The sequence below is a fragment of the Colias eurytheme genome, chromosome 3 (assembly GCF_061535395.1).
Source record: "Colias eurytheme isolate Ceu_HAF_F1 chromosome 3, ilColEury1 Martin Lab GWU primary, whole genome shotgun sequence".
Classification (NCBI taxonomy): Eukaryota; Metazoa; Arthropoda; class Insecta; order Lepidoptera; family Pieridae; genus Colias; species Colias eurytheme.
Window position 1 is genome coordinate 7,813,728 of NC_142982.1, and position 19,709 is coordinate 7,833,436.

Genomic DNA, 19,709 nt, shown 5'->3' on the forward strand with positions numbered 1-19,709 from the left:
CGAAAAATGAAACTCATCATTTTTTTTATAAATCCTTCCACTTGATCATGATTCAGACGTTTTGGCTAATTTAAAAGGAAAAGGTAAGAAAAAAAAGTTACGTCTAGTACATATAAATTTTTATTTACTAATTTAAACATAATATTTTAAATGTGCATACAGCTAAACTGTACAGAGATTTTTGATTTGACATTCTTAAATCATAGGTACTGTATATTTGTTTACAATATTTTTAAAACACAATATAGACTTAGAATAGAAAAATATTCTTACTTAGACCAAAATTTATCATTGATGTATAAGTTATAGCACACAATCCAACATTACTTTTTCTTTGTAGCAAGTATACAAGCTTCTTGTTTTATAAACTTATAAAATAAAAAATATGATTGACATGATGTCGATAGTCTTGAGGTAAGATTAACATGAAAAAGAAACTTAATATAATTGCAATAAATCTATTACAGTTTCACAAAATAATATAATTTATCATCTATTTCATGAAACTACAAAACTAATTTAAATTTTAATATATATTTAATCATCTCCGAGATCACATCTTGTTGGAACTGCCTTTTCTTTCTTAGTGGGAGAATCTTTTACATCTGTGGAATAAAAAAATCATTATTAGGCATTTTAATGCGACATAAAAAGAAACAATTAAAATAAAACTGACCTTTATTACCTGCGGTTGCTGTTGGCAATTTGATACCTTGCTTCAAAACCATTGTGCCGTCCTGGAATTTAATATTATACTTTTAAAATATGCAGTTAAATATAAGGAAATTTATATTTTTTTAATGTAGGTAATTTTGTTGTTCGTTACATGATTAAACTCGCTCTAAGCACAGCTCTAAGAAATAAAATTACACTACAGTTTGTTATCTTAATGACAATTCAGACGTTTTATCTTCGTTGATCTAAGTTATGTGGTTAAAAATTAATAATTACGCCATTACTTTCATTTCTGTGGTAATAAACTAAATTTTTAAACATAATTTTGAGGACAATTAAATAGTAAAAAAATAAATATATCATATATTATATAACCTACCTTCATTTCAACTAGTCCTTTTTTAGCCATAGCTTCTACTTCGGCTTTCGTCATTACAATTTTCTGCACCTTCACAACCTTTTTGCCGATCTGCATTTCACACAATTCGCCTTGGCCCATTGCTGTAAAATAAAAATCATATAATTTTCTATTAAAAAACCAGTACCTTATTCATTAACTATATTTCCCTTTAAAATTAAACTTAAAAGCGACGATATAATTAAATATTAATTGTATCATAGTTGACTATTTAAATGATTTTAATTTTTATTATAAAAAAAACTTACGTCGCGCGTTCATCGGCAACGGCATTGGTTTCACTCCGGGAGGCAAGGCTTTAATTGGTACCTGTAAAATTAATAACATAGAATGGATATACATATTAAAATACAAGATACAAATGAAGCATGTAAAATATTTTCTATGGTTATTGTTATTGTTATTATGGTTTTATTATTTTATTGTCTAGGTTTTAACTTCAAGAATAAAATGTGTGCCAATTATGATATTTGTACCTTTTTCAAAGTCTGCCCTGTAGGAGAGAGAATTACATTTGACTGTGACTTTTGTTCCGTTGATGCTTGTTCAGACCCGGTTGTATTCTGGAAAAAAGATTGTTATTTTATTAAAAAGTTATATGAATGAATGTAACAGATTACTAATCCTACTAATATTATAATTGCGAAAGTTTGTGAGGATGTTTATGTGTGTGTTTGTTACTCTTTCACGCAAATACTACTGAACCAATTACAATGAAATTTAGCACACATATAGAGGGTAACTTGAATTAAAAAAAAAAAAATTCAAAAATTCAAAAATTCTTTATTTGGAACATAATAACAAATTGTACATAAACTTAAATTACGATGACATCCGACAATTAACACATAGGATATAATTTATCCCGGAAATCCCACGGGACCGGGAACGGGAACTATGCGGGTTTTTCTTTGATAACGCGGGCGAAGCCGCGGCGGAAATCTAGTTTTAGTAAATAAAATACTTACCGAAGGTATTGTTGCAGAGATCTCCGGTTTCTCCGATTTCACTTCTTTAATTGATTTACTTTCTTCCTCTTTTTGCTGTGTGTTACTTTCGATCGCTGTATTTTCATCTTTCTTTATTTTTTCTGGACTAAAATAATACAATAAAATTAGACATTTTTTAGATGTTTTGGTTATTTACCACAATATTAATTGTTTATTAGGTATTTTACTTTGAATTCTAATAAGCTTTATGATTCATTCACAAAGAAAACTAATCTAAACTAATATGACTATAAAAACATTTGATCTCTTACGTTCTGATTTAACTCAATCACTACTATTACAAACCTATTAAAAAAAAAACACATATCATTGAGAGCTACATATCTAGCGACACGCTTTATATTTTATATTACCCCGAATCAACGCATACAAAACCGAAACGTATTAACAAGTGGCTAATCCATACTAATATTATAAATGCGAAAGTAACTCTGTCTGTCTGTCTGTTACTCAATCATGCCTAAACTACTGAACCAATTTGCATGAAATTTGATATGGAGATATTTTGATACCCGAGAAAGGACATAGGCTACCTTTTATTGCGAAATATGTACCACGGGCGAAGCCGGGGCGGACCTCTAGTTATCTATACATATAATAAAATCGTAGGAAAGTCAAAACTGTACATTGAATATTTTTTTAAAAGAATACATAATCCATGATCTATAATCGATATAGAAGCCAAAAACATAGTTTTTAGAATTTTTGTCTGTTTGTCTGTTTGTCTGTTTGTCTGTTTGTCTGTTTGTCTGTATGTTTGTCCAGGCTAATCTCAGAAAGTACTGCACGGATTTACTTCAAATTTTGCATGAATATTACTAACAGGTCGGGTCAGGCTGTTACATACATATTATCATGCTATCACCTTCGGGGGAGGAGCTGTGAACCTTTATTTTTCTTACGTATTCCGTGTACTACGACAGCGTACAATATAAAGACTCATGTTTAAATGTTGTTTTTGAGTAAGCCATGCTATTGTCTACCTTTACACTATAAAAACTACATCATTTAAGTAATTTTGGCAGAGAAACAGTATAATGAATCTTAGTAGTATAAAGACAAATTTAAAACAGCGCCATCTATGAGATTTCATTAAAATTAAAGCAATTTACATAATATTAACGCTCCTTGGAAATTCATAATTTAAATATTATGATGTTGGTGAGTTTGTTTTTTTTTTAAAGTTAAATAAATAATTCATATCTTCCCAGAGTAAATTTCAGGTGCGCTTATATTTCATGTGAATATACTAAATTTTTATAAGTGAGGGTAGATGTTTATTATTTGATGTTAGTTACAGTTATATAGATAATAGACGTAGTATTTGTATTCTCTTTGGGTAATAGTAGATAACAGTGATTGTGTTCATTGGTTACATTTTTAAAAATCTTCGGCTTTTTTTTAATTTTCGCCTTCTTGCGTTCCCACAAAAGTTAAGTTGTAGCTTTTATATTTATTGTTTATTATAATTATATAGTTAGACTCATGTTTTTAATTAGTTAAAGTTATGACAAAATAAGAAAATGATGAAATTTTAATTTCATCATGTATAACTTTTACAAGACTATATTATACGCCCAAAGAAGGTCACTTTAGTTCTTGATAAAACTTTATTTGTTAGTAGCTTTTTATTAAAATTAGGTACACTTATCTTTTGATTTTTTTTTATTTACAGATTCAATGTTCATAAAAATTGACGATTTGCGTGAGGATGTAGTGGAAATTAGTAACCTTGCGCGTGGTCAATCAATATTCAATACATATTATAATAAAATTCTAGAAAAGTGATGTCTGTACAATGAAAATATGTAAAAAAAATGTGAGCCGTCATGGGACGCCTGGCAGATGTGAAACATCGTTCGGTTTACAAGTGAGCCTATAGATGTGTATAGCGTGGCGACCCGTCGCCATGGCAAGCGTCGCCACGTCAACAATTTTTTTGTCTGTTTGTCTGTATGTTTGTGCACGCTAATCTCAGAAACGGCTTATCCGATTTAGATGCGGTTTTCACTAATATATTGTGGTAATCTTCATTTAACATTAAGTGTTTATTTCATGTTAATCGGTTTGAAAATAAAAAAGTTATGACCATTTAAGTATTCACGGCGAACATTTGAAAAGGCATTCTATTGTACACTATACAGTGTACGATAAAACGTTAGTTATCTGTTATACGCTACAGTAATTATTCCTTATAAATGTCCAGGTGATCATATCGAAAGTCCCCAAGGGTGGGGGGGTAAGCTGAGGTAGTAGGGGGGGAAGAAGTCAAATTAGAATTATGCTTACTTCTAGGTAAATTTTATACATAAAATGTCCTTTAAATTATGTCGTATTATATTTTTAACCCCTTTTAACCATTTTTAACCATCAAAAAGATGGGTGATAAGTGTTTGACCGCTATGTTTGTCTGTTTGTGCCACCGTAGCTCGCTAACAGGTAATACGAATTAGATGCGTGTTAGGCAGCATATTTTCCGACGCTGGTTCTTAGATAAAGTGTATCAAAATCGGTTCATCCATTTATTATACCTAGGTATATAGAGGTAAAAGTGGGAATGTGGGAAAAAATATTAGTTATATTTTTATCCAATTCGGTTTATCCATTTATTAGATTACAGCGGTGAAAGTGGGAATGAACAATAATCGAATGTGGTCAAATAATATACTCAAGCGGCATATCAAAATATAAAAGAGCAACGTGTTTTATCGAAATCGGTTCATCCGTTTATTACATTTAGGGGTGACAGTGGTTAGATAAATAAACCAAATGGAGCATCAAACGACAGGATATGACGTGTACATATAGGTATAATTAGATAATATGGTTTACATCAAAATCGGTTCTGCCATTTACTAGGTGTGGAAAGAGAAGGGTTGAAAGTCTGTGAAAGAAGAGGGGGATATGGGAGCGAGAGGAAAGCCACACCCTGGAAATTTTGAACTCTACTCAAAGCCACATAGGCCTGGCTCTTGGCAATTTTTTTTCCTAAAGATACCACTTCTTTTGCCACTGTGATCCATTACAATTTGTGCACGGTTACGGCCCAACTTAAAAGATGTCAAGGAGCAACAAACTTATAGATATCAATATGATGTAGGAATGTAATATGGAGGTAGAGGTAGGTCTCGCTCACTTGAAAATATCACATGAAAATAAGAAACCGAAGTTAAAAATTTAAAAATCAAAAAGAAAAACCCAACGCAACGAAGGAAAAGGAATAAATAATAATTTTACAAACTTCCCGACGATCTTTAAAATTAAGTACCATTATAAAAAAAATATAATAATTGTATATGATATGATAATGATGGTATGGCAGCCCCGATGACTTTGTTTTTTTATTTTTATAAATATTTAAAATGGTATTTATTTTTAAAGATCTTCGGGAAGTTTGTAAAATTAGTGAAACTTTTATTACATCGTCTCAAACTTTTTGGTCTGTGTAGCGCATGTCGCGTGACGGTCGGCTGCCGAGTAGGTATTAAGCAGTGTTCGGAGTCATTATCGTACAAATACGATAATTTTGTGCCTAAGTTTCACTTTTACCGTGGTTTCATAAAACCACACAACATTTTTTCCTTTTTCTATGCACTTTTCTTCGTTGCGTTGAGTTTTTTTTTTTATTTAATTTTTATTGCACGGTCTAAACGGTTTAGTTACTACGGCGTGAGACAGGAAAGATCTGAGCGCTGAGACAAACGTCAAAACGCAAAGGAATAGAATCCGCTATCGATACTAATTATTGTCTTAAGCGTATGATGTTTTGATAAGGATTTGTTCACCTTACCAACGACGACGACGACCACGAACAAAATTTTCATCCAGTCGTAATTTAACAAAATTGTGCAAAACACAATTAAAAATAAATTATTAAAATTTCCTGTCGTTCTGGTGATTGGAATTTTTATTTTTGAGATCAACGAATGAAAAAATATATTTTTCGTAGAAACGGTTATATATATTGTCAAAAACATCCATACAAGGAAGGAAGAAAAATAAATTTGCTCCCTTCCCTCCTGGTGCCTAAAAATAATATGACATAATTTAAAATAAATTTTACGAAGAAAATTAACTAGGTATTTATTTTTATTTTTTAGCTCAGTTTAGTAATAAATTTTACTAACAGTTCGTTTAATTATTTATGGTAGTACGTGTTTATTCAATAAAAGTTAAGTAGTAACTACCTACTATGCAGTCACTATTCCACGCGGACGAAGTCGCGGGCACAGCTAGTCTATACTAATATTATAAAGCTGAAGAGTTTGTTTGTTTGTTTGAACGCGCTAATCTCGGGAACTACTGGTCCGATTTGAAAAATTCTTTCGGTGTTAGATAGCCCATTTGTCGAGGAAGGTTATAGGTTATATATCATCACGCTACGACCAACAGGAGTGGGGCCACGGGGGTGAAACCGCGCGGAGCAGCTAGTATTATATACTTACACTTCTTTATTGGCGTCTTTGCGTGGTCGTCCCCGTTTCCTCGGAGTGGGCGTGGCCGTCGGTGTAGTGGCGACTGACGTCGGCGGTGTTGGTTTTGGTGTTGTTTTCACACTGGCTCTTCGCTTTTGACGTGGCTAGAATTATATATTGATTAAATTTTTAAAGTTTCTATACAAGTTTATGGATGAATCCTTGAATTAATTTTAGGATAAGATGAAGGGTAAACGCTTCTATATATTTTTCTTTACGTGATTGATATCTAAAAACTATTTGAAGAAACACAAACATTTTTATATAACCTACGCGTGTAGGTAATATAAAAATGTTTGTTGTCTTAAGAGTGCTAATACTAAATAGCAAATAACTGATCATGTTCATGGGTGATGCTTGGGTGGCCGCGAGACACTCTGATTTCTCCATAAAAAAACAGGGTACCCGCTCTAACATTTACTATTACAGTTCGATTCAAACTTAATGGCGGTTCGGAAGTTAGGTGCACGTCGTTAGGTTAACGTCCCGCTAATACCCAAAATTGTTTTCTGCGAATCGGATCGTATTATGTTCCGAGTCGCCATTAAGTTTGAATCGTACTATACAAATTTTTTGCTGCATACCTCCGGAGTAGCCTCTGTATACTCCTCATCGTCCATATCCGAGTCGTCGTCGTCCGAGTTCCCGTGCGAGCGGTCGCGTATCATTTTGGCGTAGTCCTTTATTTTGGACGGACGCGTGGAGCGGCGGATACCTTCGTCCGATGCGCTCTTGTCGCTTGTGCCGTTTTTGATAACGCTCTGCAAATTAGTTAACTTTTTAATATAAAATTTTAAAAGTAACTCAAGATGTGTAAAATAAAACGAGAAACTTAATTTTATTAGGTGAAATAAATTATATTGTCATCATAAGAATACATAATATTATGTCGTTTTCTCTTAAATTTTTATAAATTAACATCAAACTTCTTCCATTAAATTACAGTTATCAGTATGAATAAATTTTATTAAGTGAATCACTATGATCATAATAGTCCGGGATACATCGCCCATTTTTGCAAGTGATTACTATCAAGCTAATTTTTCGTGAGTAGCTTTATTTTGATGAGATGCCCAATAATTTCATGTACGAAACTCTCGATTGTGGTAGCTTACAGAGGTAACAAGGATAAAAATTTTTGATTTGACGGTTCTCAAATATTTATTACGCAATTTGTAGGACAATATGTCTGTTGAATTATATAAGTATTAAATAAGTGAAAATAAAAAAATCAGCTGGTTAGTAATCATTTATGATGACTTCGTTATCGATACACATCGGAAAGGGGGACTCTTTGATCAAACCATAGATTTTGTAGGACAAATATTTTTTCGAATAATTTAGATAATTATCTTGAGATTGAACAAAAAAAAACATTCAGTTAGTAATTAATATTTGAGAACCATCAAATCAAAATATTTTATCCTTGTTTCCTCTGGTAGCTACCACAATCGAGAGTTTTGTACATGAAATTATTGGGCATCTCATCAAAATAAAGCTACTCACGAAAAATTAGCTTGATAGTAATCACTTGCAAAAATGGGCGATGTATCCCGGACTATAATGAGAAATTAATGTATAAAATAAATCTAACTACAACAGCCAATATAAATGTAATTTTAAAATAACTCACTTTAGGTGTTTCTTTGGACTCCTTCTCTTTTTCATCATCCTTTTTATTTCCATTGTTTTTCATTTCCTTAGCTTCTTTCGGCTCTTTATTTTCCTTTGTCACGCGTTTTTCTATTTGCTTTTTCTCGAACGCGGGTGATTTATTTTGCAATTGTGACTTCTTATCATCGTTAGATCTGTATCAGGTAAAAATATTTTGTGTAATAGTGATACAAAAAAGTAATACATTTATAATATTTTTTTTATATATCGCTTGCTAGCTACATTCAGTTCTTTTTTTTTTCAATACGTACAAGAAACGATTAGAAACATAGAAATATATTAAATGCAAATTCTTACCTTAATTTAGGCGTAGATGTTATAATTTGCGGACGTCTACCTTTTGGTGTATCAACGGCTTTAACTGGCGGCGTCTTTGTTACATCTGACCGTGAGTTTGTCTGAAATATAAAAACAATAATTAATATCCATATGTCAGATTGATCGGAATAAATCGCTTCATAGCAATAATACCGCCAATTGTACAAACATGTTTAAATGCATTCTTAGGGGAGTTGAAACTCACTTGTATAATTTTTAAAGGAGGAAAGCATTAATAAATAAATATAGAAATTTAATACTAATCACTACCAGACTCATATTTTTTAAATTCACTTTAATACATTATTAGAAAAATAATAATAAACACATTTTACCCTTTTCAGATCCTGCAATTCCTTCTCTAAAAGCCTCAGCGATTTATCACTAAAGCCAGCGCTGTTACTGCTTTCCACCTTGTTTACTTTTTCTTTCTTGGCTTCTAAAATGGCATACGAATAAATTATATACCATGATAATTTATTTTTTATTAATTTATTAAATTCTGAAAATTAAATTTATAATTTATACTATAAAGAAATAGTCAAAGTAACTCACGTATTTCAGAAGGTGGTTCAACTGCCTTGCTTCTTGCTTGTTTGGTGTCTTCTAGTTTGCGAATTGTTAGAGTAGGCTGAAATATATTGTTTGATAACTCAGGCCCCGGAATCACAGACACAATAGAAAATCTATTGTGTCGTGTACCGATCGGGCCGTTCAGGGCTCAATAATGGGTTAAACATAAATTATGTGTTTTAAAAGTGAACTGTCATGTTCCACTATGAGACAAAATGCTCTTTAATAAGGAAAAGAATATGTATTTTATGTATATTTCATTGTTAAGTAATTCAAAGTATATTTATAGTTTCTAGAAATAATAAAATATATTGAAGTTGAAAAAGTGAAGCGCGAAGCAAAACTCTACGCCAGAAAAAAACAAAAATGTTGTGTGGTTTTATGAAATCACGGTAAAAGTGAAACTGTTCGAACGGTTCCGAACACTGCTTTGTGTAGCGCATGTCGCGTGTCGGTCGGCTGCCGAGTAGGTATACCTACTCGGCAGCCGCGATACACGCGACATGCGCTACACAGACCAAAAAGTTTGAGACGATGTAATAAAAGTTTCACTTTAAAAAATAAATAAAATAGAAAATCTACCTGATTATTTGCTATTTGAATATTCGTTTGTATATTAGCTTTAGTAATCACCGAAGCCTTAGTGCTTTTCGGTTGATTTGCGACCACAGTTCGCGCAGGTAGTGCCGTTTGTATCGGCACTATCGTAGCTTGTGTCGACACCAAAGCTTTCGCCTCAACCTGAGGGGATATGACTGTAGCTTGCGGCAGAATCTGTTTTGCCCTCTGTACTTTTTCCACGGTTGCCAATTCTTTTGTGTTGGTTATCGTTACCACCGGTGAAGGCTCCCGGGCTTGTGTTACGATGGCTGAAGTTTCTGCTTCACTTTCTAAAACAATAACTTTGATTATAGTATTGATCAAAAAGAAATAAAAAAATAACCTGTCTAAAGAAATTTATAAAATACTGTTATAAAAGTATTTACAAATTCAATGTATATTTCATACATTTTTTTTATTTCAGCCATTTAAAAGCACCTACAATAAGCAGTTCATTTTACTATACTAAAAAATAAAAAAATACCTTCAGAGTTAGTATTATCTCCCCTATATTCACCCTCCTCCGGAGCTTCTTGATTAAGCTGTGAAAACACGAATATATTACAGTACATTCTATTTTACTATATTACCATGATAAATGTATTTGTATAATATTATTTTTTTTTGTCTTACCATAAAATTGTCCGCTTTCTTTATTTCAATCACCATATGATCACCTGCATCTTTCACTGGAAAAAAGTTAATCATTATTGTTTTGAGAATAGTTAAAACTTTCCTCATATTTATAAGAATTTGAATACAAAGATAAAACTATGACTAGCTTCAAAATTAAGATTTAATGACCTTTATTATTTTTGTATTGTAAACTTATATCTAATTTAAAACTTGTATGTGAATTTGTTACAATATTAACGTTATAAGTTATAACCCAGTATTATTAGTGCACATACGAAAACGTTGAGAATTCTTCTATTATTATATTAAGTATGTGAATGTTCAAACCTTGAATTGAATTATCATCTTCATCATCTTCGATTCCATCACCCTCTATTTCCATTGACAACTCCTCTTCACCTAATTCCTATTAAAATAAATCAAGTTGGTTATGAATAAATTGTCATTATGTTCCATACATTATAGTGTAGGGGAACAAAAAAGTTTTGTTTGTTTCTTGTTTACTATAATTATTCGCTTAAATATTATACATAATTTTTTTATGTAATGAATATTAAATACAATTTGTAACGAATATTAGTTATTATTAGTGATAAATATTAAGGCCTAAATTAAACACATCAGAAAAATTATAACCTTTATAGTTAGTGTCTGTAATATACACATATGATATTTACATAAAGTAATGACGAATTCATAAAAAAATACAATTAATTTACATGTTTCGTCTATAATTCTCTATGAAGCAAATAATTTCTAGTTTTCGAGCTTCAAATATTAAAAAGGTACTTACATTCTGAATCTCCTCTTCGTGGGCGATCATCAAATGGTTCTCGTACTTGTCTTTGGTTGTAAAGATGAGTTCACAAAAGTCGCACATGAACTCTAGACCTGGTAAAATAAACAGAAAATTAATTATGCAGAATTGTTTCTTGTCATTGAGCAAGGGAATGTATACTATTTTTTATTTCTTTATAAAATAGTTGTGTATATATACTATATAGCATTCTGAATACTGATAGTTCGTATATATTTTTTACCGTAAAATAAATATACAAACCATTAACATGACTCTTGATATGCGTAGTGACACTATCCACATCCTCAAACTTTTCTTCACACAATGGGCAAATAAGATTCTGTGTGGCGTGTATAGCCGAGTGGTATATCAGGTCATCTTGAGTTATGAATATTTCATCGCACTGTTCACAAGGGTATGAGTCATCTTGATCCTGGTTGCGTGATGAACGCACGTTATCACGATGTTTGATACGGAGGTGTCTGAAATATGGAGTTTAATAGTTATTGACGTATTACATTGACGTTTCGTAGGTGGTTAGTCTATAAACCATAGAAAATACAAAATGAATGTTGTAATATCTATCAAACAAACAAAAATATATTATTGCGCACCAAAAAATATAACAAAAGTAAATATACGCAAAGACACAGATCTACTTCTATTGTTACATAACATTGTCTAATTAAATTAAATATAATAAAGCGTTCTTAATGAAAATGAAGAATATAGACTAGAAATACGACTACATGTGTATTTAAAGCAGACTTTTAATACTAAAGAACTACAGAACTTGTATAAACAATCTTTGATTTGTTTGATAATGTCATTATACCAAAGAACATAGAAAAAATCTTATGAGTCAATACCTTGTATAATGTTGAGATTTAAGGAAGCTTTTATCGCAATATTTGCACGGGAACGGCCGCTCTCCCGCGTGCGTGCGCACGTGTCTCGCCAACTTCGGTATTGAACCAAACCCTGGAAACAAACATTACTTGTTAAATACAATATAACTTGAATATTGCACAACTAAAACTATTTAGAACTAACTAACCTAATGTTACATTCACATTTGCCGATAATACGCATAAAAATACTACTTTTTATTATACTATTTGTGTATATCAACAAATATTTTGTCTGTGTACCAGTAAATGTGAATGTGCCTTAAATAATCCTAATATGTATGTTCATAGCTTGTAAAAGATAAATGAATTCTCACGCTCAGGACAATATTCACACTTGAATTCGGGAACCTTGTTATGGACCGTGTCTTTGTGTCTCTGGAGACCAGATTTAACATTGAATCTGTAATGAAAAACAACAAATATGTAGTTATTACACACTAGATATTTTAATTGTACATCAATATATGGCCAATTTAATATTGCGACTAGAAACCATTGAAATCACAACATAAACTTATATTAGTGTTACTAATAAATATTTCTCTAGTTAAATGAATTAAACTTACGTCTTAGTACATATATCACAACTATAACTGCGGTTGTTCGGTCGATTGTGCCTCTGTTGATGTGCCGTGAGCTCCTCATATGAGAGGAATGTCGCTGGGCATTTGGGGCAACTTTGCTGCGGTAAATCTGCATGCATTATCTGTAATATTATCATTAATTATTATTTAAGAATTAACTTAAGGACTCCATACATTTTAATATAATAAAAAAATTACAATAAAAAAAATTCTAAGCGGAGCTAGTGAATTGTTTTTCTTTACTATAAAATGTGATTTCATCAAGAAGTAAATATACAAAGTATGAATTTTAATACAATAAAGCAGAAGAATTTGTTTGAATAAGCTACTTTCAGGAAAGAAAGCTCTGTAGACCAATAGAAGCAAATGATCAATGAAATTTGTTGAAAAAAATATACAATAAGAGATTTTTATATGATATACTTTTAATATTTACCTTTTCGTGTCTTTTTAAAATGATCAGGCGCTTAAATTTCTTATCACACGCAACACACTGGAATGGCATTTCATCAGAGTGACGCAGTTGATGTGTCATCAGGTCGTATTTTGTGAAAAATTTGCTGCAAATAAAGAGAAGGGATTACATTTGAAACCCCAATTATTACATTTTTCTAAGAAATAAGCATAACTTTACCAAAGAATATTCTTAATTGTTATTTGAATATGATACTTAAGTATTTTTAATTCAAATAAGAATAAATAGCTCACTCCCTTCCACCAACAGCTTTGTTTAAGAAAATTTTTCAAACTTTTTGTAACTTTTTTTATAATAGAGAAAAGATTAAAAGATTTTTATGAATTTTTTAAAGAATTTTGGTGAATATAAAGCAAGCGTGTTATTGAAAAAATAATCGAAATTGCAACTTACGCATCACACTGGTCACACTGTATATTCCTCTCTCTATGCTTTTGCCGTTTATGCAATTGCAACATCTGCTGTAAAGGGTATGTGCGATCACACTCATCACACGGCCAGCAACCTTTGTCCAATTCCGCCTCTTCAGGCTTCGGAAACCTGTCTATTGGATCTGAACCAAGGAAAATGTACCTCTCGCATGTTAAAACATACAATTTAACAAAAAAGGTTGACTAGCTGACTAGAAATGCTTTACAATGGTACAAAATTTTATTTATGTATTATTTCAATTTTATTTCTCTTGCAGTTGAAGTTAATTCTTACTCACTTTGTAATGTTAACTTACATTATATCATCAAAAGTTTAATATGTTGTAAGTTGTTTTAAATTCTTAGCCGATAAAAGTAGATGCTGATTATAAATACATAATTATTTTACCTTATTTAATTTTACACAGCACTTCTTAATTCACAAAACTTGTTTCAAAATATCAATAGCACACATACTTATATATCAAAAGGCATAACTGAAAAAATAAGATAAAACAAAACAAAACGTGCATAAAATAAAACAGTAAGCTTTTTACTAAAAACCTAAAATACTTTATAAAAAGCTATGAACACACATATACTATAAATTTATGTAAGTACTAGGGGAAGCAATATATAAATAACTAGTCACATAGTGCTTTTAGCTGTTAGCAGGGAATGACTTAAACCCCATAACACAAGTTTACAGATTATTTATATATTACTTTTATTCATATAAAAAAGGAATAAGGTGCAATTAATTCTAGTATAAATAACCTTTTCTAGATGTTTTGGGCTTTTCTGGTTGATCGCTAGTTATTACTTTAACTTGTGTTGTTTTTGCCTCATCATTGCCATCACCTATCTGTAAAATGAACATTTATTGTATTTATAAATAAATAAATAGTATATATACCTCAGGTAGGGCTAAAGCAAGTACTGGTTCGGTTCTCTATATACAATTTTTGAAATAGATATATTTCTTTCAATTTGTTTCTAACACTAGCTCAATTCCAAGGAGCCCTATAATAAAAGGTGACTTAAATGGTGGCTAAATGACAAAAGAAAGTTACACAAAAATTACCTTAACATTGTAAACATTGGCATCTTCATCCTCAGTATCAGAGGTATCTTGTGATGAAACTTGTACAGTAGCACCGCTCTCCACAACCGTTTTAACTACAGATTCTTTCTTTGAATTGTTGTGCAGCTAGAATAAAAATAGAGCATTTAGATACATAATATGTATACATATACTAAAACTTTATTGTAATTTGCATACTGGCATATAAAAACTTTTAAATTGTTAATTTCTGACATGCTTGGTTCATTTCATATTCATCAATACTAATATCATAAAGCTATAAGACGAAAGACTTTGTTATTTTGGTTGAATGCACAAATTTCATGGACTGATATATTTGTTATGAAAGATTTGTTGTGTTAAATGGTTTTTTTCCCTTATTAATGCAAGTGAACCTGCAAGGCATAACAAATACTATTATTTGTAAATTTACAAAAACAGTTTGCTTCCTATTATCATTCAACCTCAACAGATGACCATTTATGAAATAAGGGTGTAAAGTTTTAATAAAAACCTAATAACAATTGTAATAAAAATGAATCCAATTGTTAAATTATTCTAGATAATGTTTATCAACCCTAATATGAAATATGGTAAAAAATTTATTTACAGTCCTTGCAATCATTTCAAACTGGATCAATATTAGTGGCAACCATGTTCGCCAAATTATTTCTGGCATTGGTAAAGCTAGTTTATGAAGACTGATCATTCAGTTATTAACTTTTTACTATAGATTCCCAGTAATTACCTATAATATAAATGGGAAATTATTCTTATTGACTTATAGTTGTTTACTTACTTTCAATAATTGTCTAGGCCATGACATAGCTTGTAATGCTGTATCATTCTGAATATATTTAAGAATAGCTTCATCTGCTTGCCGGCAGACTTTTTTGAAGTCATGGAATATATTCATGAAGAATTTGCAACGCTCACATATGTATGCAGGCATCTTGTCTGAAGGGAAAACCTAAAAAAATACATATTATTCATATAATATTTTTGGATTAATTTGTAAATTACATTTTTTGTTAATTATCATTCTTAAGCACTAGGTGGCGCTCCTAAATAAGGTCAATTATTTGACATACAATGTTGTTTAACATCACCGCATTTTGTTCTTTTTCACGAATAACTGTAAAATAATTGTAAACGATGATCGCTCAAACCAACACAAATTATGTATGTATTTGCCAAGTGAATAATGAGGCATCACAATAATTTCTTTTTGGTCCATTTAACTCTGTTAGCGTGATAAAGGGTAGGTGGCGTCCATTGTAGGTACTATTTTCTCTTTTTGTTGGCTTATATTTTTATAAACTGACATATTATACATACCTCTAAGGAAAGACATGATAAAATCTTAAATTTAATATTAGCAGGATCCCTCGGAGATTGACTTTTCTCATACAAGTTCATCAACGGCGTTGTTTGAGATAAACAAAACCGACACATCTGGGACCCACTTAAAGTTTCTTTTCTTTTCTCCATTTTGTGTAACTTATATTTTCACACTTATAACACTTTAAATCCTTATTTTCTACATAACCTCTTTAATATTTTACGCCACTAAATTACACTCACTATTTCGTCAATATACACTAGCGCTCCGTTTCGTCGGCATACTGACGCTAGTCCCTAGCGCCCCTAGCGGCTAGTAGCGTTAATACAAAAATTTCTCACTAGCGCCAATCATTTCTACTGCTTGGTACAAGATGTCGCTAGCGATTCCTATTGTATCATTGTGGTATCATCACAGACATATTGTGTGTATCATTATGATTTTTTGTTCATTTTTATTAGAACATAACGCATAAGCCAGTCGGTAGTTAGACCCCGTTTTCCAATTACAGCACTAGAGCGCATTATGCGGCATAATGCTTAACGTTGAATGTTCCAACTACAGCAACGCTTCGCACAATCGAGCACTAGAAAAAGTAATGCGCGTGAATTGATGCACGGCAATCGATTTATCCCCGTCCGATTAGGGCCCTTCTGGCCTCCTCCACTCAAGCGTCAGCCCAAGCCGAGGTTCGAGATCCCCGTCAAGGGGGGACGCCCTTGTGCATGTCGCTACCAGGGTGAACCTGCAGTTCACCCTCGCGTCCGCGTTAAAATGTAGAAAGAAGCCCTTCTGGCTAACATTGAGAGACACCACACAAAAAAAAATCGATTTATCGTTAGTAATTATTAATTGTTGGAAAAAATTTTAAAGCTTTCGTTTCATTGTAGTTTTTTCGAAATAATCAAAGTTAATTCAAATTGTGTTAAAAAAATAAATATAAATATGGATAAAGGTACAAACATTGAAAAAAAATGAAATAATCAAAATCCAAATTACTTAAAATAACCGTAAATATTTTTCAACCAATTATTATGTATACCACTTTATTTACAAATTAATGAGGTTATTGCTAACTCTATGAATATTTTTTTTTCAACACTGAACTTAGCGCAACCTGCTGGTGCGTTTCAACAGCATAATTCGGCATTGTGCGGCACTGAGTCGCATTATGCTCTGTAATTGGAAAACAGCCAGAGGCTACTCACAATAATTTTTTTAAATATCCTATCTACTTGACACTGGCAAATAGTTAAAGCTTCTTGCCATAACAGAAAATAAAAATATCCTATCAAAGTTGTACTGAGCCCATGTCCAATCACGACAGGCCAATCAGTTCTTTAGGTCTAAGAAAAAAAAATAAACAAAAAGAAAATTAACCCGGGACGAGCCCGTTAGCGAGTTAAAAAAAATATAATAAGATCCATTTATTCTACAATCAAATGGTTAATGGTGTGCTTAAATGGTAAATAAAAAAATCTTGCTACTTCTTTTTTTACAACAAAATACCTAAAAATTTCAAAATGGTTGACACAGTGATAACAAGCTGGAGACATCTCGAGTTTCACCCCGGGTCCCCCGGGCGAATAATGATTGTGGCGCCCACTATAAATAGATTTCTTACATAGCTATCTTTATTCTTTCTTAGTATTCTTTTATTAAAAACAATTGCAATATTACAAAAGTTTCTAACTTAGCAAACTTAGTATGTAGCTTTCTAACTTAGTTGTAATTATTGCTTTCTTTTTAATTTCTATTGACATTTCACTCGTATTTTTGGAACTACGGTTTTAAGGACTTCAAGTATTTATTTAATTTATAAGAAATATATTAGGTAACTCATGGACGTATAAAAAAAGACGGACGGAGTATCGCCTAAACATTGAGTGAAGCCTAGTAATGGCGGCATCCATGTGTGTGTGCCATGTTGCCATGGCAACACTATGGCAACAGCTGTCCTGATGACAATGGCGGCTGTATTTTTTTCTATAAATTTTGCCGTAATAATTTTGTCATTAAAACATGAAAGAAATAACTTGCTTCCGTGTGGAATGTAATCCCTTGTGTTTTGTTATTTAAAATTCTGTTGCGAAACCATTTAACCACGCAAGACGGCATTTTAAATATTTTTTGTGAAACAGTGACGCAGTTAATCAGTCGGTAGTTCACGACGTAATGGCGGCCGACTAGCTTACTATGGTGAGAGTGTGTGCGTGTTCATTGTCTTTACACGATCGCTAGCTTACTACGGTGGCTTCACGTTGTTTGTTCGTAATATGGCGTCCGTCTTTTTTTATACGTCCATGAGGTAACTATTATTGCATTTTTTATTAAGTGGTAACCTACAGCATTGAATTGTTACAGGACTCAAGTGTCGACTGGTTGATGGTGATCGATGATCGATGATAACTGCGGTAGGATCTTGGAACGTAAAATATTTTTGTTTAATTATTATTTATTATCAATCGTTTTATTTATTCTGTATCTATTCAAAGAAAAAAGTTGCGATACATTTTAACTGCATTAGGAAAATAGTTTGGAAAATCCAAAAGTGCACGCCTCATAATTTTTTTTTAATAATTATTTATTAATTATTATTTTTGTTTATTTAATAACAATTAAACCACATCGAATCAGACCCTGAAAAATAAAAGGGTTCTATTCCTGAGCATACTCAAGCGTAAGAGAAAAAAAAAGACTCGATTAGTAAAGTATTTCGGTCGCTATCGTGTTAACAAGAAAATCCTCCGCACATACAGACACACGGACGTCCAAGACAGAACTTTTTTAAACTGTTTTTTAACTAGTTTAAATAACAAAAATGACATCAAAAATATCATGAATGTTAAAAATAGTGTTTTTTCTTAATATGTGTGTGTATGTATTATCTTACAAGTGCAATGTATGATACATAAAGACATTTTAAGTTTGAAAAATCAGATGTTTTGCGCGAAGTGACAGTAGTACCCACCTCAACGCTTCGCTTATGAGGCGTGCAATAAAAACAATTAACTCGAAAGTATCAATTACTTATGTAAAAGAGATTGTGTTTTATAATGATAAGGCACGTTAATTATAATACAAGTGGTTTATTATTGAAATCATTAAATTGTGTAATATTTGGTAATCTGCGACCATTCTGCGACGTATCTATAATCAATTGTGTTTTTTTATTAATTCCATTCCGACCACTAATTCTCCTTTTTGTAAATTTTCAGACTTCGATCGATCTCACTTGTTAGGTACCTACCACGTGGGCACTAAGAATACTGTGTCTATAGCAAATAATAATCACCTAGTGATTTTAACTAAAGTAAATTCAAACAATGTTACTATTTTATAATTTCTTATTTTAAATAATGATTTTGTGATTGTAATTAAGATGTTTTTTTTTATTAAAAGTGATATTTTATACGGTTATTTTATTTATTCCACTCTAGATGATCATTTTGACAACGCGGAGATAAAATGCAACTATCACAAAATATGTTTATCTACTTACATGATTCATCATTACGTAATTCTTTATATACGTATATTATCATAAAACGACGCGAAAATAGGAAGTTAATTAGCAGAAGCTTTAATAAAATGGCAGAGCCATTTTACAGAATTTTTACAGAAAGCTACCTAAGTCCTAAGTAGATATACCTAGGTATACTATCTATAAAGAAACTTTACCTCTAATTTTTTTTTAATGCTGGCTAATACCTACTGAAATCCAA

General features: G+C 31.5%; 1 protein-coding gene and 1 long non-coding RNA gene across 4 annotated transcripts; one reads left to right on the plus strand and one right to left on the minus strand.

The window, feature by feature from the left end:
• Window positions 1–104: 104 nt before the first annotated feature.
• LOC149909750 (uncharacterized) lies at window positions 105–16,410 on the minus strand. Of its 3 annotated transcripts, none has more exons than XM_090119845.1 (27): window positions 15,981–16,410; window positions 15,442–15,612; window positions 14,643–14,768; window positions 14,336–14,423; window positions 13,542–13,701; window positions 13,110–13,233; window positions 12,656–12,795; window positions 12,404–12,489; window positions 12,048–12,159; window positions 11,440–11,660; window positions 11,173–11,270; window positions 10,707–10,785; window positions 10,377–10,432; window positions 10,228–10,285; window positions 9,726–10,033; window positions 9,126–9,201; window positions 8,906–9,009; window positions 8,550–8,650; window positions 8,212–8,386; window positions 7,163–7,339; window positions 6,549–6,682; window positions 2,062–2,188; window positions 1,570–1,656; window positions 1,342–1,402; window positions 1,055–1,176; window positions 677–737; window positions 105–605 (listed from the first exon to the last, which is right to left on the minus strand). In XM_090119845.1, exons 1-27 carry the CDS (start codon window positions 16,131–16,133, stop codon window positions 538–540), a joined length of 3,273 nt encoding a protein of 1,090 aa, XP_089975971.1. In that variant the 5' UTR covers window positions 16,134–16,410; the 3' UTR covers window positions 105–537. The 3 variants fall into 3 exon arrangements, with proteins under 3 accessions (XP_089975971.1, XP_089975972.1, XP_089975973.1); XM_090119846.1 differs by having other exon boundaries at window positions 686–737; window positions 15,981–16,402; XM_090119847.1 differs by lacking the exons at window positions 12,404–12,489; window positions 12,656–12,795; window positions 13,110–13,233; window positions 13,542–13,701 and having other exon boundaries at window positions 15,981–16,382.
• Window positions 15,737–19,390, plus strand: LOC149909751 (uncharacterized). The gene is made up of 3 exons (XR_016458600.1): window positions 15,737–15,824; window positions 18,349–18,398; window positions 19,203–19,390. It is a non-coding gene; the product is annotated as an uncharacterized LOC149909751 (long non-coding RNA).
• The last annotated feature ends 319 nt before the right edge of the window (window positions 19,391–19,709 follow it).